Raw genomic sequence first — 17,875 nt, forward strand, 5'->3', positions numbered from 1 at the left:
AAACCACAACAGATTTTCCGCCACAGGATGAGAGCTTATTATGAAAACGAATACAAATATTTGATAATAACGTTTTTCAATAACTTTTGCTAGTTTCGTTTAGTTTTAGTTTTTCATTTATTATGAATTTTACATTATATTTCGGTTAACGAAAATGTTTTTTAACTGATAGTTTTAGTCTTCGTTTCAGTTTTTGTTTACAAAAATAACCTTGGTACGGACTAGGGCTGTCAAAAAAAAAGTAATTGAATTTCGAATGTTCGTCTAATTTAAAATAAAAATCCACATTCGAAAGAAAAAACGTTGCATTTGAATTTTAGGTGTGCATTAAGGAAAGCTGCCTTTTAAGCCCCGGGTAAACGTCACATTCTGTGTTCCGTTCCGTCTCGCGCACAGCCGTGTCCACGCAACTTTCAAAGGTGGACCAGCTTGACATCCAGGACCACTTTTGTCTCATCATTCACCTCGCGTGTCGTGCACCATCCACGCGGTCTCAAAAATTTGGCTGTACGCGGATCACGAAAATGACATAATGCGGAAGTATAGTTGACCTTTATCAGTGGCGCATGTGAAGCGATGATGATTTTAGGTTTATGTTAGCCTATTCAGTTGAAGCCAGTAGAAAAAAAGAGAACATCAATGTGGATTGGATCTTGTTTACATCAAAACTGAAACCAAGCCGTTCACACAGAATGCATATTTGAACATTTTCTAGATGGACACCATTGGATTTGCTTGTTTAGAAAGCCATGTACAATTTATGAAACTTCAACATTTTCAAAAGTTTTTTTAAAGTTATATCTTCTTATAATTCCAGGGAAAATTGTTTCTGGCCATGAAACTATTCTCCTGTCCTTATAAAATTTAGGTTACTGAAAAGTAACAAATAAGCTTTGTAGCTAAGATCAAACATTTCATTGACATCGTGATGTGAGCATTTTAGACAGAAGCAATCAGGAATATATATTGGATTTTAATAATTGAACTAACAATACATCGAATCGCCCATTCACAGACAGTAACCTTTTGAAAGACAAGGAATCAGATCACCTTGAAAAAGGGAATAGACAACTTTAAGCAGCATTTAAATCTCAATAGAAAATAATACTTGCATGTAGTTCTCTTTGTGACCGCGCAAGACGAGAGTGCGCGTGTCGTTCTTTTGGAGCTGGGCGTGTTTTCTTGTGTCTTCCAGGGCGAGCAGACTCGCACAAAGTTTTAAAGGTTCACCGAACGTGAAGTTACCAAAGAAATGATTCAGATTTCGTGATCCTTGCGGAGGGAGAGGCGAATATGAGAATAAAACTTAGAAAAGAAAAGAAAAGAAAAACAGAGATGAGAGCTCCCTAAGCAGCCATGAAAGAAGACATTCTCTCAGATGAAGTGCTCCGAGACTAAGTATTTCACGCCTCTGTTCGCGCGAACAACCAATGAACGTCCAACAATCTGAAGTGGGAAAAAGTTCCTTTGTCTCTGGAGAGACACCCACTTGAGTACATTATGGTGTACAGAATTTAGCAGTTATATTCCAGCAAGATGGTAATTCAGGTAAAGGTAGGAGAAACAAAGTTACATTCATATGCAGAAATACTCACATTTAAAGGCCGTGATGCAAGGTTAATTTTTTCTACCAAATTTGTGCAATTTGCTTGTTGGTAATAAACATTTAAACTGTTATCCATTGTATTTTATGTTGTTGGGCATCACAAAACGGAATATAATACGGAAAAATATGTACTATCTTACAGCGTTCTCCTTTCCCCCACAATGCATTGCATCACGTCACGTTGGGGAGAGAATTTACCAAAGCATGCCTTGAGAGTGACTAGAGAGACGAGTAGTAGACGAGAGTTTTCAGATAGCGATTATAGATTATAGATAAATACATAGATATATATATATAGATAGATAGACTACATATATAGATAGATAGACAGACAGACAGAGAGATAGAGAGATATCGACCAACAGTGACCCAAACGCACTCATTTCCACTACAGCACAAGCTTTTTAGCGCAGTTTCTTGGCAATTCCTCATTTGCCCTCTCAAGGCTGGCTCGATCGAAATGACATGGCTGTGGACCATCATAAATGTTGACTCTTGCCACCTCTTCCTCATCCCAGTCAGTCACTATAGTTCTGATGCTGCGTTCCAGGCAGGTTTTTGAGCTTGTAATCACTATTTCATACCACTACTAATGACTTTGTACCGTTCCAGGCAAGTTACGCCAAACTTTCTGAGCGCAAGGAATTGTAACTAGATTATTTATTTTATTGCAACGTTACATTGACTTAAAATCCTTTTTTCAACATGTACCACTTGCATAAACACTGCGCCCGTAGGTAGTATTATTCGTAGGGGTTGTCATCGTTGTTTCGCGTGCTGTGTGACCTCAGAACTCTGAGTACATCGATCTAGTACGAGATACGAGTTCACGGGTGGGAAGTCACGGGTTTGATTGCCGTTCCAGGGCACTTTCACGGGTTTAAGGTTAGAAAAACACGGGTTACGGGTTGCCTGGAATGCGGCATCATACTAGGCTGAGGCTACCTTTCCTCGACTTCTCCCCAACGTGACTTCATCACTGAGTTGCGTAAAAAAAAAGTTAATACCAAAAACTTAGAGACATTTTAAAAATGATATACATATCTTGAGTGATTTATGTACCCATTAATCGAAAGTGGTGGTTAACCTGCAACATGGCCTTTAAAGTTTGATTAACACACAATAAAATTGCAGATTCTCCAATTGGATATGGGAAGACATCTAAGCACAAAAAGGAAGTTAATACATTTAAAATACATTTACTTTCCTTTTTCCTTATAAAAATTCCTAGCGAGCTGGGCTTTTTCTGTTTCTCCCAGTTGGGTCATAAAGTTTTATGACCTGGTCAGAGGTAGGGTTACAAAACCATGACTATTTGAGAACATTAATTAGGAGAAACATTTCCAAGTTACAAATCAGAAAATCATAACCATCGCAGAACAGGGCTAACCAGTTATGCAACGCACAAACCTATCAAATACATCTTAGTAATGACCTACATGATGAGTGTAAAGAAACATTTGTGTGTGTGTGTGTGTGTGTTGTGGAATCTGGTTTAATTCTCCAGGTTTCTGGTTCTTCTTGTTTTATTCTCCAGGTTACTGGTTCCTCTAGTTTTATTGTCAAAGTTTCTGGCTCCTCGTGTTTTATTCTGCAGGTCTCTGGCTCCTCGTGTTTTATTCTGCAGGTCTCTGGTTCCTCGTGTTTTATTCCCCAGGTTTCTGGTTCCTCGTGTTTTATTCTCCAGGTTTCTGGCTCCTCGTGTTTTATGCTTCAGGTTTCTGGCTCCTTTTATTCTCCAGGTTTCTGGTTCCTCGTGTTTTATTCTGCAGGTCTCTGGTTCCTCGTGTTTTATTCTCCAGGTCTCTGGTTCCTCGTGTTTTATGCTGCAGGTTTCTGGCTCCTCGTGTTTTATGCTGCAGGTTTCTGGCTCCTCGTGTTTTATGCTGCAGGTTTCTGGCTCCTCGTGTTTTATTCTGCAGGTTTCTGTCTCCTAGTGTTTTATGCTGCAGGTTTCTGGTTCCTCTTGTTTTATGCTGCAGGTTTCTGGCTCCTCGTGTTTTATTCTGCAGGTTTCTGTCTCCTAGTGTTTTATTCTGCAGGTTTCTGGTTCCTCTTGTTTTATGCTGCAGGTTTCTGGCTCCTCGTGTTTTATTCTGCAGATTTCTGGCTCCTAGTGTTTTATTCTGCAGGTTTCTAGTTCCTCTTGTTTTATTCTGCAGGTTTCTGGCTCCTCGTGTTTTATGCTGCAGGTTTCTGGCTCCTAGTGTTTTATTCTGCAGGTTTCTGGTTCCACCAAGTGTTGACATGTCCTTGATCAAGACACCTAACCCCAGCTGCTCCCGGCAAACTGGATGGTGCCTTGAATGGCTGACACCTCAGTCGGTGTATGAATGAGTGAGTGAATGGGTAGATGTGAGGCAACTTGTAAAGCGCTTTGGATGGCCATGGGATCTGTTGAAAGCGCTATATAAATGCAGTACATTTACTTATTTGGTTTCATTGGTGTGAATCCTCTCATGTGTTTTCAGATGTGTCGAATCACTGAATCTCTTGTCACAGTGTGAACACTTATATGGTTTCTCTCCAGTGTGAATCCTCTCATGTATTTTCAGACTTGATGACACACTGAATCTCCAGTCACAGTGTGAACACTTATAAGGTTTCTCTCCAGTGTGAATCCTCTCATGTGTTTTCTGACCTGATGATTTAATGAATCTCTTGTCACAGTGTGAACACTTATAAGGTTTCTCTACAGTGTGGATCCTCTCATGTGTTTTCAGATATGATGACACACTGAATCTCTTGTCACAGTGTGCACACTTATAAGGTTTCTCTCCAATGTGAATCCTCTTATGCGTTTTCAGAGATGAAGAATCATTGAATCTCTTGTCACAGTGTGCACACTTATAATGTTTCTCTCCAGTGTGAATCCTCTCATGCATTTTCAGAGATGATGAATCATTGAATGTCTTGTCACAGTGTGCACACTTATATGGTTTCTCTCCCGTGTGAATCCTCTCATGTATTTTCTGACCTGATAATTTACTGAATCTCTTGTCACAGTGTGCACACTTATATGGTTTCTCTCCAGTGTGAATCCTCTCATGCATTTTTAAACTGCTTGCTGAACTAAAAGTCTTTTCACACTCAAAGCACATGTACCCTCTTTTACCAGTATGTATTTTCTGATGTACTTTCAAACTTTGTAGAGGCAAAAAACTCTTACTACACAAATAACATGGATGTGGTTTCTCCTTTGCATGAACTTTCAAGTGTTTCTTCAGAAGTGAAACCCATAAAAACATTTTACCGCATTGAACACATGCGTGCTTCTTCTCTGCAGTGTGGATGTTCCTGTGTATATTAAGGTTTGATGATTGTGTGAAACTCTTCCCACACTGATCACAAGTGAATGGTTTCTCTCCAGCATGAACTCTCATGTGACACTCAAAACCGGTTTTGTGTGTGAATCTCTTTCCACACTGAGTGCAGCTGAAGGACTTCTTTGCTCTTTTTTTCTTTAAATCTTTCTGTTTGCTTTGAGAGAAACTCAAAGGTGTTCCATCAGTTTTGACGTGATTTTTTTCCTCAACTTCACTTGATTCTTCATTCTCCTCTTTTTCTTCAATTAACTCTGAAACAAAAGTAAAAATTATTTATTTTTGGTAACTTGTTAAAAACTGGTAACTTGTTAAAAACTTCAATGTTTAACATCTGTAAGTCCACGATTAATTTTCTTTGCTTCAGATTGAATGGGGACAACTTGATAAACATAAAATCAACATGATGTTATTTTTTCAATGCCCTCTGCATATTTTGAAGCATCATTGTTTTTTAGAGTGAATTTAAAACGGCCGTAAGATTAACTTATCAACTTTTAATAATGTTATCACTTCTTATCATTCCAGGAAAATTGTTTCTGGCCATGAAACTATTCTCCTGTCCTTACAAAATTTAGGTTAATGAAAAGTAACAAATAAGCTTTGTAGCTAAGTTCAAACATTCCATTGACTTTGTGATGTTAGCATTTTAGACAGAAGCAATCAGGAATATATATTGGATTTTAATGGTGAAATAATAATACACCGAACTACGATTCACAAAGAGTAAATATGGGAAAAAGGGAATAGACAACCATAAGCAGTATTTAAATCTCTATAGAAAATAATACTTGCATGTGGTTGTCTTTGTGACTGTTCTTTTGGAGCTGGACATGTTCTCTTGTGTCTTCCAGGGCGAGCAGACTCGTGCGAAGTTTTAAAGGTTAACCGAACGTGAAATTACCAAAGAAATTATTCCGATTTCGTCTCCCTCATGGAGGAAGAGGCGAATATGAGAATAAAACTTAGTAAAGGAAAGAAAAGAAAAACGGAGATAAAAGCTCCCTTAGGAGCCATGAAACAAGACGTTCTCTCAGACAAAGTGCGCTGAGAACTTTGTGTCAGTCTTCTTATGGAGCGACTTGGTTCATGCCTGTGTGTGTGTGTGTGTGTGTGTGTGTGTGTGTGTGTATAAAGGTGCAGAGAGTTCGTAATCTCTCTGGAGCTGCTCACGTGACTCGTGTGGAATGTCTGTTAACACTCCAGGGGGTCATAAGAAATTTAAACCCAGCCATGCTGGGACCAGGCCGGTCATTCAGCTTGCAGAGAGTTTGATTTACATGCATGAGTTCAGAGGCTAAAAGCTTTGGGTTTCATAAGGAATGTGCATTGTTTTAGATTCAAGCCATGATACATTAATTCAGAACCAATTAATTAATGAACTGCTCATATGCTACACTTGTTCAGTGAAGATCAGGATTAATCCGTGAAGAGAACACCTCTCCAAAGTGCCAGACACCATCGAATGTGAGTTTGCCCACTCAAGTCAGTTACGATGACGAACTGCAGCCAGGTCGAGACCGCAATGAGGATGATGAACCTGCAGATGAGCTACCCTGATAAGGCTTTTGAGAGTTTGTGCAGAAATTCTTTGGTTATGCAAACTGATTGTTGCAGCAGCTCTTCGGATGGCTGGTTTCAGACAATCTTAAGTGAAAAAGTGAAAGTGACATACAGCCAAGTATGATGACCCATACTCAGAATTCGTGCTCTGCATTTAGCCCATCCAAAGTGCACACACAAACCATGAACACACACCCAGAGCAGTGGGCAGCCATTTAAGCTGCGGCGCCTGGGGATCAGTTGGGGGTTTGGTGCCTTGCTCAACTTCATGCTCCCTAAAAACTTTTGACATCTGTGGCATTATGCTATGTGATAAAACTGTACACTTTAGAGTGGCCTTTTACTGTGGCCATTCCGGTATCAAATTTTCCTGTTGCAGTTAATTGATAATGCTTTTATCACGGCATATGGTAGGGGTGTAATGGTACGTGTATTCGTACCGGACCATTTCGGTACAGGGTTTTCGGTACGTAGCACGTGTGTAGCGAATGACCGAATGCATTATTTTGTGTGCGGAACATAGGTAAATTTTCGTGTTTCCAAACGAACATATTAAGTGGCGGAAGCCCTGCAGCTGATTCTAAGGCCGGTGACACACTGGCTGCGTTGTGTGAGCGTGGCGTTTCTGCTGCGTGTCAGTTGTGTGGCGGCTGCTTCGCGTTTTCTGTGTCTTTACACACAAGAACCATGCCTGACGCAGCGCTGTGCTGCTGCTACTGTAGAGCCCCTTTCACACTGCCTTTCCGGCAAATACAGGAGTAAAGTGTTCCTGCAATTGTTCCCTGGTCGCTAGATTTTGCACTTTCACAATGCCAGTGATGACCCGGGATATGTGCGTGCTTTCAAACACAACCCTTGAAGATCCTGTAACGAGACGTGACATCAGCGCGTGACGTGTAATGTACGAGTCGACAACGCTAGACACGTTATACTTTCACTCAAGCAAGCAAATGACCTCGGCGTCAGCGCGGAAAGTGAGGAACTAACTGATCTCTGTTTCATTACAGTTTGCACATATGTTTTCGTAGCAAACGTTGATCTTCCTTCAAAACAGCCGGTAAAAGAGTCGCGTGCATCACTTCAACACGGAATTAGATCTGGCTTTTGTTCACACAGCGCTCGTCCCGGGTCGAACCCCGCAATGTTACTAGGTCCCCAACCCGGGTTCAATTCGGTAATCAATCCCGGGACGTGGTTGCTTTCACACAGAAGGCGACCCGGCAATGTTCCGGAAATATTGCAGGACCGACGTACAGTGTGAAAGGGGCTCAAGTGACATAGAGGGAGGCTGCCGAAAGACCAGGATCTTGTCTTCACAACAACGATATCTATACTTCATGTTGAGCATAAATATAAAGCCTACTGATAAAGGACACCCTAAACAGTATTGACGGCAAAATAGACTATGTTTGACAGGTGCAATATGCCAGTGTGTCACTGTCCTAATGTTTTCAAAAGGCATCAAGCGAGTGTGAACATCACTACAACTAAGAAAAAAAACGATTGTAATTCAAACGCCGCTCCCGTCGGCATTTAAGCAGACCTTTGCTCTTAATTCTGATCGGTCCAATGCAATAATGAAATCTGAGCAGGTCTAAAAACTGAAACTGTTGATGCTGCACTTTTTTTATTTTATATAAATTTTATTAAAAAGTATTTTTTTAAAGTGTAAACAACTAGTTAAAAAAAAGTTTATAGTGATAAACAAACTGCAGTTTAATGTTTGCATTTCTTTCCCTTACTCTACCGAAAATGAACCGAACCTTGACTTTAAAACTGAGGTACGTACCCAACCGTGATTTTTGCGTACCGTTACACCCCTAGAATACTGTATTATCATGGTATTGAAATTTTGTTTTAAAAAGTGATCATAATAAAGTATAACATGTTAAATAACTTTCTTATAACAAAAATAACTAGACATTTAAAACAAAGCAATACAGAAAAATATATAAAAGTTAAATGTTTTACACATTAAAGTTCAAAAGAACTATAAAAACCAATAGGTATCACTTTACAGTAAGACCTCATTAGTTAACCTTAGTTAATGCATTAACATTCAAGACAAGTCCAGGCAAGTTTATTTATAGCACATTTCATACACAATGGTAATTCAAAAAGAATGTCATGACGAAAAATAATCACAAAAATAAAACAAGCAATTTAAGAACTTGAAAATGAAAATGATTTAAAAATTGACTTAAAATGAATTTAAAACAGTTTAAAAATAGAAAATGATTTTACATAAAATACAGTGCAATACATAAAATATAGTGTAATCAGTTCGGACATCGCATAGTGCTCATTCAATAAATGCACAGCTAAACAATGAACAATAGCTACATTTGATATAGATGTTATTAATCTTTGTTAAAAAATCTTAAGTCTTAGTTCATGTTAGCTCATTAAATAACACAGTTGCAACTTTCAATTTTAACAATGTGTTATTAAATATTGGAATACCTAAGATTAATGAATGTTCAGAATAATTTTTTCATTGGCAGTTTATGTTAAATAATAAAGCGATAATGTAAAGTGTGAATGAACAATAAAATATCAAAACACTTTCAAAACAATATCTAGGGCATTTGTAGTTCAGATAAAAAAAAAAAAGTTTTAGCTACTCAAACTTTCCTTCTCACCGCACATTAGGACGATATAGACACATGTCCTCCTCCAGGCAGTTTCATAATGGAAAGTTGTGGCCTAGTCGTTACAGAGTATGACTACTAACCCTAGGGTTGTGGGTTCGAGTCTCGGGCCGGCAATACCACCAGGTGTCCACCAGGTGTCTTTGAGCAACCCCCAACTGCTCCCTGGGCACTGCAGCATAAATGGCTGCCCACTGCTCCTGGTGTGTTCACAGTGTGTGTGTGTGTGCACTTTGGATGGGTTAAATTAGATTAGATCCTGTATAATTGCTGAAGAAGTTGTAACGCTTTGACTCAATCAATGAAATGAAAGAGATAGATAATGAGGAATTGGTGTCTCACACATTTAATGGCTGGTACACGGCCACGTGCTCTTCTCATACGTGAGAGATTAACTCTTTCTTGGCATTACAAATAAAGTAAAGACAAAATTATATTATAATATTGCACATATATAGGCCATTCAGATTACTTGTTAAAATGCAATGCCATACCTTATATCTGCAGACGATGTACGTCTGTTTGTGGATGGAGACTTAACGGCCAAAACTATGTATTTTGCATGCATCACATTATAGTGCAGTGTGTATGAAAATAATAACAAGACGACAGAGTGAACTTATCATCCAAAGTGTTTCTCACATAGTCTTAACTTATAACACACACTATGTGGTGATGACATAGAAGTACTACGTGAGAACCACTTTGGATGATAAATTCGCCCTGCAGCCTTATTTTTATGCACTCCGCACTATAATGTGAAGCATGCAAAATATTATAACATTCTATTATGCTTTTTCACTTTTTGAATTTTAGTCAGTGTCTAGTGTGAATGTTTGGGTATAACTAAGATCTACAAAGTTACAAATCTCAAAGTCCACTCCAAAGTGAACCATTTATTTTTTTAATCCCTTTTTACTACAATAAACAGCTTGTTTAGACTACAGCATTGTTTTCCAAAACAATATCAAATTTATATGACAATATTGATGCCATCCTTATCAGAAGGAACTTGCTGTTTTGGCAAGGGGTGAACAGTACTGAAAAACCGTCTGAGCTGTTCACCAATCACAACACACTGGGACAGCTAACCAATCACAAAACATTTTGTTTTTCGGAAGGCAGGTCTTCATCAAAAAGCTGGTGAGAAAGGTATTGTAATAATGTAAAAATAATGTGTACAAGACATTGTAAAAGAGCATAATAGGACCCCTTTAACCACTCCTATCCAACCAGGTATTGAAGTTAGAAATCCCTGTATAATGACCACTAATTAACATACTTTGTCAATAAGATAAAAGGGGGTTTTGTTCAAAGTTACTATTTTCCATGCACATAGATATTTGATATGAATATTTTTGGTAACTAAATATAGCCAACTAAAAAGTAACTAGTAACTTGTAGGGATGCATCGATCATGATTTTTCATGGCCGATTCCGATTTTTTACAAACAAACTGGCCGATCCCGATACCGTTTTTTTTTTTTTTTTTTTTAATCTTTAAGCAACAAACAAGAAAGAAGGAAAGTGTGCATAAACAAGATGTTTATTTGGTATTTAATAGGCCAAACTGGCTTTTAGCTATTGAAAACAATAATTGCAACCATCTGAAATTAACAGCTACATTACAAACATCATCATTTAGCTTTTGTTTTTGAATTGGGTTGAAACTACAGAGAACTGGCTTTAAATTTAAAGATTAACTGTAACAATGTGAACTTAAACGGCAATAACTGCATAGTTCTACAATCCAAACAACACAATCAACACACATTCATTTCACACATTAACACAATAAGATGTTTCTTGATCAGCATTCAGTATTTTAGTTTTTAAATTTGGTTTTAAATAAAAAAAAAGGTCTTTACTAAACAATAATAATAATAATAATAATACTTTACTAAATAAAAGTATGCTATATAAATAGATTATTCCAAAATGTTAAAGTCAAATAATGTTGGTGCGAATAAAACAAAGATTCAAAGTGTTTTCATTCATCCAATAAAATAAAAAAAATTAGGGTAATGATTCACATCTATATTTTTTTCACTTGAGCCAATGAAAAATAAATAACTATTCTCTCAAGTAAAAAAAATATAGATGTGAATCATTTCCCTAATTTATTTTAATTGGATGAATGAAATACTTTTTCTCAGTGTGCTACAGCAGGTGATTTTTAAATCAAATTAAGTCGATGTAATTTTAAGGTAAAATAAAAATAATCATCCTATACAGAGCTTTTTGTTCTGTGCATTTACTTCTGTGCAAGCTACACTTTACAAAAAAAAAACACGTTTCACATCCAACACGTGAGAAGTTGATCTGAACATCTCTTCAGGGTCTACTCGTGTTCAGGGCTCGGACCGGTAACAGTAAGCTCGCGCAGCTTTAGTGTGCGCAGAAAAGGGACTCTTATATTTGTGCGTCAGTACACCCATGGCTGATCGCTTCCTGCTATCTGTGCCTCAGACATGTAGCTCTGCATTTCCAGTGCCGATCGGCTGCCCGTGTCCTGCACACAGATTTCGAAAATGAAATATTTCACTAACCATACATAAACTTTTTTTTTTTTTTTTAAACAAACATGTAGGCTACATCCATGCTGCTCAAATATTATAGATCCACAGATTGTGCCGATTACAGTGTAATCATACTTAAGTCATTACTGTGTGTGTGTATATAGATACAGTGCCCTCCACAATTATTGGCACCCCTGTTTAAGATGTGGTCGTGGACTTGTAAAAATTATCCTTTTTTTTTAAACAACATAGAACCAAAATGCAAAAAAATGAAAAAAATCCAACCTTTTATTTAAGTACATTACTTTGGTGGTTAAAAAAAATAAAATAAAAAAAAAATCACACATTTAAAAAAAAACAAAAAAAAAACTTGAAATCATATATCCCACAATTATTGGCACCCCTAACAATTCCGCTGAACATTTTAATTGATTTTTATATACAGTATTGTTCAAAATAATAGCAGTACAATGTGACTAACCAGAATAATCAAGGTTTTTCGTATATTTTTTTATTGCTACGTGGCAAACAAGTTACCAGTAGGTTCAGTAGATTCTCAGAAAACAAATGAGACCCAGCATTCATGATATGCACACTCTTAAGGCTGTGCAATTGGGCAATTAGTTGAATTAGTTGAAAGGGGTGTGTTCAAAAAAATAGCAGTGTGGCATTCAGTCACTGAGGTCATCAATTTTGTGAAGAAACAGGTGTGAATCAGGTGGCCCCTATTTAAGGATGAAGCCAACACTTGTTGAACGTGCATTTGAAAGCTGAGGAAAATGGGTCGTTCAAGACATTGTTCAGAAGAACAGCGTACTTTGATTAAAAAGTTGATTAGAGAGGGGAAAACCTATAAAGAGGTGCAAAAAATGATAGGCTGTTCAGCTAAAATGATCTCCAATGCCTTAAAATGGAGAGCAAAACCAGAGAGACGTGGAAGAAAACGGAAGACAACCATCAAAATGGATAGAAGAATAACCAGAATGGCAAAGGCTCAGCCAATGATCACCTCCAGGATGATCAAAGACAGTCTGGAGTTACCTGTAAGTACTGTGACAGTTAGAAGACGTCTGTGTGAAGCTAATCTATTTTCAAGAATCCCCCGCAAAGTCCCTCTGTTAAAAAAAAGGCATGTGCAGAAGAGGTTACAATTTGCCAAAGAACACATCAACTGGCCTAAAGAGAAATGGAGGAACATTTTGTGGACTGATGAGAGTAAAATTGTTCTTTTTGGGTCCAAGGGCCACAGGCAGTTTGTGAGACGACCCCCAAACTCTGAATTCAAGCCACAGTACACAGTGAAGACAGTGAAGCATGGAGGTGCAAGCATCATGATATGGGCATGTTTCTCCTACTATGGTGTTGGGCCTATTTATTGCATACCAGGGATCATGGATCAGTTTGCATATGTTAAAATACTTGAAGAGGTCATGTTGCCCTATGCTGAAGAGGACATGCACTTGAAATGGTTGTTTCAACAAGACAATGACCCAAAACACACTAGTAAACGGGCAAAGTCTTGGTTCCAAACCAACAAAATTAATGTTATGGAGTGGCCAGCCCAATCTCCAGACCTTAATCTAATTGAGAACTTGTGGGGTGATATCAAAAATGCTGTTTCTGAAGCAAAACAATGTTGTTAAAGAATCATGGAATGGAATGTTGTTAAAGAATCATGGAGTGGAATAACAGCTGAGAGGTGCCACAAGTTGGTTGACTCCATGCCACACAGATGTCAAGCAGTTTTAAAAAACTGTGGTCATACAACTAAATATTAGTTTAGTGATTCACAGGATTGCTAAATCCCAGAAAAAAAAAATGTTTGTACAAAATAGTTTTGAGTTTGTACAGTCAAAGGTAGACACTGCTATTTTTTTGAACACACCCCTTTCAACTAATTGCCCAATTGCACAGCCTTAAGAGCGTGCATATCATGAATGCTGGGTCTTGTTTGTTTTCTGACAATCTACTGAACCTACTGGTAACTTATTTGCCACGTAGCAATAAAAAATATACTAAAAACCTTGATTATTCTGGTTAGTCACATTGTACTGCTATTATTTTGAACAATACTGTATATATATATATATATATATATATATATATATATATATATATATATATATATATATTTTCTGTAGTTGCTAAAGTTGGTCAGGGTATCTAGGAACTTTTAATTAATAATTCATGACCTGGGGTATAAATATGACGTGACACAGAGGCCTAATACTCTTACCCCTTTGTCAACATGGCAAAGACAAGAGAACACACCATTCAAGTAAGTCAAATGTGTGTCGACCTTCATAAGTCAGGCAATGGCTACAAGAAAATAGCCACTCGCCTTAACTTGCCCATATCTACAGTCAGAGGAATCATTAAGAAGTTTAAAACAACTGGAACAGTGAAAAACAAGGCTGGAAGAGGTCCCAAGTTTCTTGCCACAACGCACAGTGAGGATGATGGTAAGAAAAGTAAAAAAAAAATCCTAAGCTCACTGTCACAGAATTGCATCAAAGAGTGGCATCTTGGGGTAACAAAGTCTCCAAAACAACCATCAGACGCTCTCTACATGCCAACAAGCTGTTTGGGAGGCGTGCAAGGAAAAGGCCTTTTCTCACGAACACTCACAAACATTAATGTCTGGAGTTTGCTAAGCGGCACTGGGACTTCAACTGGGATCGTGTGCTTTGGTCAGATGAGACTAAGATTGAGCTTTTTGGCAACAAACACTCTAAGTGGGTCTGGCAAAAAACAAAAGATGAGTATGCCGAAAAGCCCACCGTGAAGTATGGTGGAGGATCTGTGATGCTGCTGGGCTTTTTCTCTTCCAAAGGCCCTGGGAACCATGTTAGGGTGCACGGCATTATGAATGCTTTGAACTACCAGGACATTTTAAATAAAAACCTGATGGCCTCTGCCAGAAAGCTGAAGATGGGTCGTCATTGGGTCTTTCAGCAGGATAATGATCCAAACATGTGGCAAAATCTACACAAAAATGGTTCAGCAGTCACAAACTCAAGGTCCTCCCATGGCCATCTCAGTCCCCAGACCTCAACCCAATCGAAAACCTGTAGGGCGAGCTAAAAAGGAGAGTGTATAAGAGAGGACCCAGGACACTCAATGATCTAGAAAGATTGTGCAAAGAAGAATGGTCAAAGATCCCTCTCTCGATGTTCTCCAATCTTGTGAAATGTTATAGGAGGAGATTAAGGGCTGTCTTGTTGGCAAAAGGGGGTTGTACATAATATTAACATCAGGGGTGCCAATAATTGTGGGACACATGATTTCAAGTGGGTTTTTTTTCTTAAATGTGTGATTTTTGTTTTACCATCAAAATAATGTACTTAAATAAAAGGATGGAATTTTCTCTTTTTTTGCATTTGGGTTCTATGTTGTTTTAAAAAAAAAAGGAGAATTCTTAGAAGTCCATGACCACATCTTAAACAGGGGTGCCAATAATTGTGGAGGGCACTGTGTAAATATGTATATATATATATATATATATATATATATATATATATATATATATATATATATATATATATATACACACATACACACACTAAAAAAGGTTGGGTTGTTTTTTTAACCTAACCGTTGGGTTACAAATATTGGGTCAATGTGTTGGGTTATCTTAAAATTTGTTGGGTCATTTTTAGTTATAACCCAACTGTTGGGTTAAATGTGTTTCCCGCTTCACTCCGGTTCAAATTTTAACGGTCGAGTCAGAGACTCAGCGCAGACATCAGCTTCAGCCTGCCTGATTATGAAGGGTAAGTAACTGTTAATATAATCGTATGATAACGGTTATAACATTAAGTATGTGTCTGATAAGTACATTTTTTTTTGTTTCCCTTTAGTCCGTTTGTTTTCCCCAGAGAATCAGATCGATTGTAAATTAATGTGTTTTGCTAAATGTGTTTATACTTATGTTTTAGACAATAGACTTTTTTGTGAAGAAATAATTGCAACAATAGAATTTTTGCCTGTTAATTGAAACATTTCAAGGTATGTAACCTGTTTAAATTAATGATACATTAGTTTTCAATTTTACTTAGACTTATGACTTCCAAAGATGAGGTGAAATAAGTGTATAATATATTATTATTACTTGATTTTATGATTATTTTTGTTTTATTATTATATTTTATATTCATTTTATTTGAAAGTCGTAACATTTGCCAGAATTGGTGCTCTGAATTTAACCCATCCAAGTGCACACACACCCGGAGCAGTGGGCAGCTATAGATCCAGCGCCCAGGGAGCAACTGGGGGTTCAGTGCCTTGCTCAAGGGCACTTCAGTCATGAGTATTGAGGGTGAAAGAGAGCACTGTTCATACACTCTCCCCCACCTACAACTCCTGCCAGCACCGAGACTCAAACCTGCGACTTTAATGTTACAGGTCCAACTCTCTAAACATTATGCCACAGCTGTGAACTGTATTTGCACATATGTGTGTTTTGATATGAATTGACACATTTGTACATCTTGAAAATGTCAGTTGTATTTTTACACATTCTTCTACATTTAAATAAAATATTGTAAAATACATTTGTAAATGTGTTATATGCATATTAAAATTAAATCTGTAATTTACAACGAAGTTGCTTCAAAATATGGTTGTATTAAGTAAATTTGAATAAAACTACTGATGTTAATATGAATAATTAACTCAACTGTTGGGTATCTTTTAACCCAACAGGATTTTGGGAAGGGGCTATATAGTTGGGTTAGTTTTAACCCAACATTTTTTAGTCTGTATGTATATATATATATATATATATATATATATGTATATATATATATATATATATATATATATATATATTTAGACACACACACACACACACATACGGCAGGGCCCCAAAACACCAGATAAGTAAAACTCTGTGAACCTAAATGTAACATTACCACAAACAGACATTAAAGATAAATGAAGAATTAACACCAACCTCTTTCTGGTTCCTCTTGTTTTATTCTCCAGGTTTCTGGTTCCTCTTGTTTTATTCTCCAGGTTTCTGGTTCCTCGTGTTTTATTCTCACGGTTTCTGGTTCCTCGTGTTTTATTCCCCAGGTGTCTGGTTCCTCTGGTTTTATGCTCCATGTTTCTGGTTCCTCGTGTTTTATTCTCACGGTTTCTGGTCCCTCGTCTTCTTTTCCGCATTTTTCTGGTTCCTCAAATTTTATTCCCCAGGTTTCTTGTTCCTCGTGTTTTATTCTCCAGGTTTCTTGTTCCTCTGGTTTTATTCCCCATGTTCCTGGTTCCTCGTGTTTTATTCTCCAGGTTTCTGGTTCACTCGTGTCCTCTTCTCTCTCCTCTTTAACAAACATCATTTTCACAGCAGCAGATCTCAGTTCAGCTGATACTCCTCCAGATATTCCTGCGTGATTCAAAACTTAGACGACTGTGAAGATGAAAATATTACATGTACGCCTATTTACTGATCTGATTAAGAAACTGTATTTTTCTCTTAAAAGAAACGTTTCTAACTGTTTGTGTTAAGGCAGCATGCCGACAGAACAACAACAAAGAGCGCGGCGATTGGCGGTTGGCATCCAGTTTAATGGTGCATTACCGCCACCTTCTGTTCCGGAGTGTGGATCAGTCAGTAGGTTTACAGTAATCTATAACAGTGGTTCTCAAACTGGGGGTCGCGACCCATGATTTCAAGGGGTCACGAGTTTGTTTTGAAATAATTCTGTATTTTCTGATTACAAAAAATATTTTTAAATACTAAAAAAATAAGATTACAAAGAAATTTTTTTTTCTTCTAAAGACAGAACTGATTAGAAGGTTTTTAAAAAAATTAAATATAATTTCGTGACTCTAAGATATGACGTCACCGTGCAGCGACTGATCGCTAGTTATCAATACTGCACGCAACTGCACGTGGAACCTGCAAGAATGGATAAAATTGTAATTCGCAAGGTTAAAAATGTTGAGAAAATTGTGGACAGTCTGCCTGAATCATCTGAACCGTGTACTTCTACAAAACACAAGAGCAAGACCCCTTCTGACCAATGTAGGAAACGTCGGAAATATCAAGAGGAATTCATAAAGTATGGATTCACTTGCTCTACTGTCAACGATGTGGACCATCCTCAGTGTGTAATCTGTTCAGAAGTGCTTGCCCATGAAAGTATGAAGACATTTGGAGACAAGACACCCTGCTTGTGTTGAAAACCCTATAGACTTTTTTCGCAGAAAAGA

General features: G+C 37.6%; 1 protein-coding gene across 1 annotated transcript; it reads right to left on the reverse strand.

Moving 5' to 3' along the window:
• Nucleotides 1-3,718: 3,718 nt before the first annotated feature.
• LOC113047450 (zinc finger protein 271-like) lies at nucleotides 3,719-17,216 on the reverse strand. Its single transcript, XM_026208827.1, has 2 exons — nucleotides 16,617-17,216; nucleotides 3,719-5,183 (listed from the first exon to the last, which is right to left on the reverse strand). The coding sequence occupies exons 1-2, from the start codon at nucleotides 16,996-16,998 to the stop codon at nucleotides 4,036-4,038; spliced, it is 1,530 nt and encodes a 509-aa protein (XP_026064612.1). The 5' UTR covers nucleotides 16,999-17,216; the 3' UTR covers nucleotides 3,719-4,035.
• Nucleotides 17,217-17,875: the final 659 nt, after the last annotated feature.

The sequence above is a fragment of the Carassius auratus genome, chromosome 28 (assembly GCF_003368295.1).
Source record: "Carassius auratus strain Wakin chromosome 28, ASM336829v1, whole genome shotgun sequence".
In the NCBI taxonomy this organism is placed as follows: Eukaryota; Metazoa; Chordata; class Actinopteri; order Cypriniformes; family Cyprinidae; genus Carassius; species Carassius auratus.

Bases quoted from the DNA above. Each gene is read 5' to 3' on its own strand.
- LOC113047450 (XM_026208827.1), bottom strand. From the start codon at position 16,998: ATGATGTTTGTTAAAGAGGAGAGAGAAGAGGACACGAGTGAACCAGAA. The intron at 5,184-16,616 runs GTTGGTGTTAAT...CTTTTGTTTCAG, and splicing joins ACAAGAGGAACCAGAAAGAG to AGTTAATTGAAGAAAAAGAG.